At 44.2% G+C, this 8,582-nt stretch overlaps 1 protein-coding gene across 1 annotated transcript in view; it reads left to right on the top strand.

Annotated features, from left to right (window-relative positions):
- The window catches only part of CEBPE (CCAAT enhancer binding protein epsilon), a 14,156-nt gene extending 10,829 nt beyond the window's left edge, over positions 1-3,327 (top strand). Inside the window, exon 2 of the mRNA XM_075852729.1 lies at positions 2,704-3,327. Coding sequence (XP_075708844.1) covers positions 2,704-3,018 — 315 coding nt within the window. The 3' untranslated portion in view covers positions 3,019-3,327. The remainder of the gene's footprint in view (positions 1-2,703) is intronic.
- The last annotated feature ends 5,255 nt before the right edge of the window (positions 3,328-8,582 follow it).

The raw sequence follows: 8,582 nt of genomic DNA, 5'->3' as shown, positions 1-8,582 counted from the left end.
ACTTCAATGGGTGCGTGATGCGCGAAATACGCGGAGATATTGAACCTGTCGCGTTTTTTGCGCAGCAGACAAACGCTGCGCAAAAAGCACGGACTGTCTGTACTGCCCCATAGACTTGTATTGGTCTTTGCGTGGCGCATGAAAACCACGCGGCCCGCACGGACCGAATACACGTTCGTGTGAATCCCCCCTAAGGCTAAGTTCACACTTGGGTTGTGTAATCCGTTACTCTGATCCATTTTTAGATCAAAATAAAGATAAAAGATGAATGGAATTTTTATTGCATTCATTAGCTTCCGTTCGCATCCTTTATGTTAGTCATCCGTTTTTTTTTTACGGGGATAATAGTGCAGAGTACAGGACTTTGTCTCCATTCAAACAGAATGTCTAACAGATGGGTTATTTTTTATCATTGTGTCAATGTAAAACGGATACAAACGGATTGTAATCTGTTTGCATCTCATGTTAATTGCAATGGGATTTTTAATGGATCGGTTTTTATCCTTATTTTGATCTAAAAACGGGTCAGAGTAATGGATTATACAACGCAAGTGTGAAGTTATCCTAACTATTTGTATATTACATAGTAACATAGTTTGTAGGGCTGAAGAAAGACATACGTTTATCTAGTTCAGCCTATTATCCTACAATGTTGATAGAGGAAGGCTAAACCCCCATGAGGCAGAAGCAAATTTTCCCCATTTTGGGAAAAATTATTTCTCAACTCCAATATGGCATATCTGAATAAATCCCTGGATCTACGCGCCATTTCCAGTTGAAGGGGAGAGAACTTAAGTGTCATATGAATGAATGCATATGTGTTTAGCTCAAGCAAATAATTTTGTAGGGGAAAGTTGCACATTTCCAACAACTACAGTGAAGGAAATAAGTATTTGATCCCTTGCTGATTTTGTAAGTTTGCCCACTGTCAAAGACATGAACAGTCTAGAATTTTTTGGCTAGGTTAATTTTACCAGTGAGAGATAGATTATATTTTAAAAAAAAAACAGAAAATCACATAGTAAAAATTATATATATTTATTTGCATTGTGCACAGAGAAATAAGTATTTGATCCCTTTGGCAAACAAGACTTAATACTTGGTGGCAAAACCCTTGTTGGCAAGCACAGCAGTCAGACGTTTTTTGTAGTGGATGATGAGGTTTGCACACATGTTAGATGGAATTTTGGCCCACTCCTCTTTGCAGATCATCTGTAAATCATTAAGATTTCGAGGCTGTCGCTTGGCAACTCCGATCTTCAGCTCCTTCCATAAGTTTTCAATGGGATTAAGGTCTGGAGACTGGCTAGGCCACTCCATGACCTTAATGTGCTTCTTTTTGAGCCACTCCTTTGTTGCCTTGGCTGTATGTTTCGGGTCATTGTCGTGCTGGAAGACCCAGCCACGAGCCATTTTTAATGTCCTGGTGGAGAGAAGGAGGTTGTCACTCAGGATTTGACGGTACATGGCTCCATCCATTCTCCCATTGATGCGGTGAAGTAGTCCTGTGCCCTTAGCAGAGAAACACCCCCAAAACATAATGTTTCCCCCTCCATGCTTGACAGTGGGGACGGTGTTCTTTGGGTCATAGGCAGCATTTCTCTTCCTCCAAACACGGCGAGTTGAGTTAATGCCAAAGAGCTCAATTTTAGTCTCATCTGACCACAGCACCTTCTCCCAATCACTCTCAGAATCATCCAGATGTTCATTTGCAAACTTCAGACGGGCCTGTACATGTGCCTTCTTGAGCAGGGGGACCTTGCGGGCACTGCAGGATTTTAATCCATTACGGCATAATGTGTTACCAATGGTTTTCTTGGTGACTGTGGTCCCAGCTGCCTTGAGATCATTAACAAGTTCCCCCCGTGTAGTTTTCGGCTGAGCTCTCACCTTCCTCAGGATCAAGGATACCCCACGAGGTGAGATTTTGCATGGAGCCCCAGATCGATGTCGGTTGACAGTCATTTTGTATGTCTTCCATTTTCTTACTATTGCACCAACAGTTGTCTCCTTCTCACCCAGCGTCTTACTTATGGTTTTGTAGCCCATTCCAGCCTTGTGCAGGTCTATGATCTTGTCCCTGACATCCTTAGAAAGCTCTTTGGTCTTGCCCATGTTGTAGAGGTTAGAGTCAGACTGATTAATTGAGTCTGTGGACAGGAGTCTTTTATACAGGTGACCATTTAAGACAGCTGTCTTTAATGCAGGCACCAAGTTGATTTGGAGCGTGTAACTGGTCTGGAGGAGGCTGAACTCTTAATGGTTGGTAGGGGATCAAATACTTATTTCTCTGTGCACAATGCAAATAAATATATATAATTTTGACAATGTGATTTTCTTATTTTTTTTTTATATATAATCTATCACTCACTGGTAAAATTAACCTAGCCTAAAAATTCTAGACTGTTCATGACTTTGACAGTGGGCAAACTTACAAAATCAGCAAGGGATCAAATACTTATTTCCTTCACTGTATATATATTGCTAACTCCACCTGCGGTCCTTCAAGTGTAGCTAAACGTATGACAATCTTCTGACATGTCATATGACATGTCAGAAGTTTGGATTGGTGGGGGTCCGGGCAGTGCTCCTCTGATGAATACATATGAAAATAAAGTATGAAATGCAATGATGCATGGAGCAAATCTCCATGTTTTCATTATATGAATACCTGAATACAACTTTTCCTATCTGCATTTCCAGGGTCCTCTCTCCGGAATTCTGCCTGCTCCTCCATTAAAAGAACAATGCCATAAGGGTAAGAAGTCACTGAGTAAAGACAGCCTTGAGTATCGCATGCGTCGTGAAAGAAATAACATTGCTGTCCGTAAGAGCCGCGATAAAGCCAAACGGAGGAACATGGAAACTCAACAGCGGGCTTTAGAATTCATGGCAGAGAATGAGAAGCTACGCAACCGTATCCAACAGCTGAGTCAAGAGCTTGAAGCTTTGAGAGGGGTTTTCAGGCAAATACCAGAAGCTGCTGCATTGGCCAAGTCATCTGGAGCCTGCAGTTGAAAGTGCCCAAGAAATATAAACGTTTGCAGTGATGGATCAGATTATGCTCCACTTAAAGACTCAAAAATAAAGATTCTGGGAAGATTCCTTAACAGAGATTATAGACTTCACCTACAAATTTATACATGTGTTAGTCTGGGACTATTCATGCCACATGACTAGCAACGTTCATGTCTTTAATATTGTCAGTGCTTGATAGGGGTCCTTAGGTGTCCCTATATTTTATTCTCCGGTGGCAATTATACAGATTTCTCTATTGTGCTCCCTTGTTCATATTTGTGAGAAACATGGGATTAGAGACCCAGGACATGGCGGAATTGTATGTTTTGTCTATAAATAAAGGTATAAACATACACAAATATATCTATATCTATATATATATATATATATATATATATATATATATATATATATAGATACATCTAAATATACAAAAGGAAGCAAACACAAGAAGAAGTGAAACACATTGATAGCTTTACGTGTCTACGCTCCTCTCTCTACACTTACATTCATCTTTGCTAATTATGTTCACACCAGCCCAGGCTCTTCTCTGTGTCCCATCATCCAAGATTTTGCCCATCATACCTGCTCTCACTCTATTAGAATCCCACCTTCCATCTCGGCTTGCTCTATCTATCCCCCCCCCCCCTCATCTGTTCTCCTTCTCTCTTTACTACCTCTCCCCATCATCTACTTTTCTCGAAGGGAGATCTTCCTATTACAACATATGTTTGCAGCTAATGGTGACCACAAAGTTAGTTCATCATCCTGTTGGAGAGGGTGGTGGAGGAAATATCATTAGGGCGAGCGGGGGAGGTGGGGGGGGGGGGTATGAACATGAATATGTGACTCAGAATGTGATTATCTGCAGCTATCTTTATATGCAATAGTGTCATTCTGTGTGCAAACCCGCAGCTCTGGAATTGTTGTAAGCCATACTCCGACTTATTCTTTAATCACCATACTGTCAATGGGTTTTGTACATTAGAATTGTTTCAGCTTACTGAATGATGACAGACATTGATTTATTCAAAGTAAGATCAGAAGGTCCTACTATAAATGGCACAGTACCTATTTTTTTAACCATGAACTGGAAGTTACAAACCACGGCTGTAAATATTAATTTTCATAATAAAATAATTTTGGTGTATACAACTTTGAAATATCAGTATGCATTTCTAAGCGAAATTTTGACAATGCTGACACACAGTAAATTGACAATTTTGACAATTAAAGACATATACAGTACATGATTAAAATTATATTAAGATGATATTAAAAGATTTAAAAGGGGTTCTTCCATCAGAGACATTTATGACTTAGGCCTCATGCACACGACCGTAGCCATGTGCACGGCCGTGATTTTCGGGTCGGCCAGCAGCGGACTGTCAGTTGCAAGCCACCCGTAAATCGCGGGTCATGCACATGGCCGCGGCCATTATTTTCAATGAGCCCGGACCGCAGAAGACGGCCATAATAAGACATGTCCATTCTTTCTGCGGTGCGGGCTCCCGGGCCATGCATGGACCGTAAAAACTATGGTCGTGTGCATCGCCCCATGGAGATGAATGGGGCCGCAATTCTCCCGTGATTTTTCGGGGGAATTGCGGCCGCAAAAGCACGTTCGTGTGCATGGGGCCTTATCCACAGGATATGCCATACATGTCAGATAGACGCAGGTCCCAGCTCTGGGACCTGCACCTATATCTAGATCGGGGCCTCCTAAACCTTGTTCTACCGCTCTGTGTTCTGTCGCTGAAGCGTGATTTCCGACCATGAATTATGGAAACAGCATAGTTCGCTGAGCTACGCTGTTTCCGTAAGTCCTATAGAACTGAATGGTAGTTACGGAAACAGCGTAGCTCAACGGTGGGACCCGCATCTATCTGACATTTATGGCATATCCTGTGGATAAGTCAGAAAGGTCTCTGATGGGAAAACCCCTTTAATGAGGATCTGTCATTAGATCATATAAGATGAACTGGTTAACTGAGACCTGAATAGCGCTGTCTCCCTGATTCCAGCGCTATTTTTTTTCTAGCCCCACCCCCCGTTCCAGAGATATGGACCACTGTTGTGTTAGCTCCCTCTATGATCATTTGCTGTAATTAGCCAATGGAGTGGAGCTAGCTTCCCTACCCCTAATGCTGTCCAATCAGGGTGAGGCAGCTTGAGGGCCCTGTTGGCTAACTACAGCAAATTAGCATAGAGCGAGCCAACATAACAGTGGGCCATATCTCTGGAGGGGGGAGGGGGGGTTCAGGAAAAAAACAGCGCTGGAATCAGGGAGACTGTGCTATTCAGGTCAGTTAACCAGTTCAACTTATATGACCTAGTGACAACTCCTCTTTAAGATAACTTGCTAGTATAAGATATGATTTCGGCCCCATGCACACGACCGTAATTTTCATCTGTAATTACAGAATCTGTAATTAAGGATGAAATTGTGGACCCATTCATTTCTATTGACCACGGACACCTTTCCGTATATTTACGGATGTGTGTCCAGGCTGTAAAAATGATCCGCAAATTATAGAACATGTCCTATTCTTGTCTGCAATAGAAGTCTATGGGCACTTTCGCAATTGCATATCCGTAGCTATCGGATCCGTATGCCCCATGCACACGACCGTATAAAAACTCTGTCATTGCGAACCGTAATACGGTCCTCAATTACGGACCCACCCGGTTCTATTGGCCGCGGACACCTTTCCGTAGCGCTACGGAAAGGTGTCCGTGCCGGGAAATATGGAGCATGTCGTACTTTTTCAAATTTTGCGGGTCGTGCTCCCATACTTTGTATGGGAGCAACGCACGGAAATGTGGCCCATGGCGGGCCATGATTACGGGCACGGCCTAAAGTGTGCAATCACCCATGACAAATGGACACAACAGGCCAGCCCCTTTCTATATGCCCTATTAGGGTTTATGGATATCATATGCAGTTTCCCACTTGAGACTACAGTTTACTAGCCACAGCAGAGAGCCATTTGAAGGCGTAGCTCCCACTCTGATACATTTGGCACTATCCTGGAGACTGCTGCAGAAAACGGTGGTTATAAAGCCCCAACATATTATACAGTATATCCAAAACAAACCCGTGCTAACCCCATACAGGTGTCGCCGTTGGTTAGATTTGAACCCATGACTTAAGTGTTTGCAAAGTAACAGCACTAACCACCGAGCCACAGTACCTGGAGCCACACTGACTGTCCGCAGCTTTCCCTGATATTAACTGATGTTGTTTCAGCACCTGGACCTATGGCGGTCAAATTGCCAGGGCACCTTATATACAGTATGAGAAGGCGTTATCCAAATTGAAGAATCCCTTTAATTGACTTTTTTATCAAACTGTTCAAGTTGCTGTTAGGTCTTATTCACACACGATGGCACCTGTGAATGCTCCCTTAAAGCACTGCTCAAACTAGAAAAAAACATGTAGCAGAAAGTAATTTGTTTTTAGCCTTTTGTACTGCATTGTTAGTGCCATATTGTAGCTTTAAGTTAAGATAATACAGTAGTTTTATCTGCCGTCCCACATAAAAACATAGATAGCACATTGTGATGTAATGATAAGCTGAGGCAAATGATTACAACAAAATTTCCTTTACCACTCTCCGTATAGTTACAGATACAATATTTCTATTTTTGAACTGTTTTTACCTTTGTGAATATAATGAAACATTTTTACTTGGAAAAAGGACCTGGCGGTACTGCTCGATGCACTATTGATATTAAAAGTCGATTGCCTGTGGCTGTGAGGAAAGCCCCGGTGTGATAGCATCCTAGCCGTATCATCTGGAGCAACACACATACCACTGTTAGTCTATTACGTGATGGTGGAGTCAGGAGTGTAAAATTCGGAAGAGAAAAGAATGTCTACATATTATTGTGACTGTCTAAGGTATCATGGACTTTACCGGCCTTTACTTGCTTTGGATCTGGGTGTGTGAATAGTCGGAACACATTTCCATATATGTCAAATGAACATCTCTACAATAAATGACAACTTTTATAAAGACACATTTAAAAAAAAAACTAGAACCATGTGGGGAATTTATAAAGCACCCTACGCCAGAAGTTACAGTTTGAGCAAAAACAATTTTTTTTGCTCAAAAATGTTGAGACTTTTGCATTTTTATGTTGCCTCTGGCACTTTCAAAAAAGTGGGCCAGGTTTATCAGGAAGGTGTGGGGCCATCACGGGCTAAATTATAGCAGAAATCTGCACCATCTCATAGCCATCGTAGATTTCCCTTTCTGGTGCACAGACAGCCAGAGATGTGCCTAACTTATTAGGAGGCTTGTGCTTCTTAATAAATTAGGTGCATTTTACTCCAGTGCTATTTATATTAGGACTGGCATATGAAACGCCAGTCTTAAAAATTCCCGTCTATGTGTTTACAGAGGGGACCTGGACCAGCAGTGTTGGATTGGGGCCCACACGCATCTATACAGGAAATGTGCACATTCACTTTTAGTTGCAATGTTAACTCTGTTGTTATCACTGTACACACAGGACCAGTGGCGTAACTACCGCTGCTACGGGGCCCGCGGCATGAGGGGGCCCGTGCCGCCCGCCGGCACGGGCCCCCACCATGGCCGGAGGCTCCGCTAGCAGCCGCCATGGCTGCTACAGCGGGACGCCACTGAACACCACTACGGCAGAGTAGGGAGGTATCTCCCCGCTCTGCCATTAAGCAAAAGACATGTATCCCCTATCCACAGGATAGGGGATACATGTGTGATCGCTGGCAGCGATAGGGAGAACGGGGGACTGAAAGTTCCCTGAAGTTCTCCATCACAAACCTCGGACTTCCGGGGTCTGTGTCGGCAGCTCCGTAGAAATGAATGGAGCGCCGGTCGCGCTTGTGCGCATGCGTGACCAGCGCTCCTTTCATTTTTATTGAGCTGCGCAAACGCCGGAAGTCAGAGGTTAGTCATGGAGAACTTCAGGGGACTTTCAGTCCCCCGTTCTCCCTATCAATGCCAGCGATCACACATGTATCCCCTATCCTGTGGATAGGGGATACATGTATTTTGTAGGACACACTGTAGGTCGCATTTTTTTGGGAGGGGGACGCTGTATGGCGCTCCCTACAGGGGGGGTCGCTGTATGGCGTTCCCTACAGGGGGGAGTGGCTGTATGGCATTCCCTACAGGGGGGGCTGTATGGCGTTCCCTACAGGGGGGGGGCTGTATGGCGTTCCCTACAGGGGGGGCTGTACGGCGTTCCCTACAGGGGGGGCTGTATGGCGTTCTCTACAGGGGGTCTGTATGGCGTTCCCTACAGGGGGGGGCTGTATGGCGTTCCCTACAGGGGGGTCTGTATGCTGTTCTCTACAGGGGGGTCTGTATGGCGCTAACGCCATACAGCCCTCCCTGTAGAGAACGCCATACAGCCCCCCTGTAGAGAACGCCATACAGACCCCCCTGTAGAGAACGCCATACAGACCCCCCTGTAGAGAACGCCATACAGACCCCCCTGTAGATAACGCCATACAGCCCCCTCTGTAGATAACGCCATACAGACCCCCTGTAGATAACGCCATACAGCCCCCTCTG

Source organism: Rhinoderma darwinii, chromosome 1, assembly GCF_050947455.1.
Source record: "Rhinoderma darwinii isolate aRhiDar2 chromosome 1, aRhiDar2.hap1, whole genome shotgun sequence".
Lineage (NCBI taxonomy): Eukaryota > Metazoa > Chordata > Amphibia > Anura > Rhinodermatidae > Rhinoderma > Rhinoderma darwinii.
This window is presented reverse-complemented; position numbering and strand designations above follow the sequence as displayed.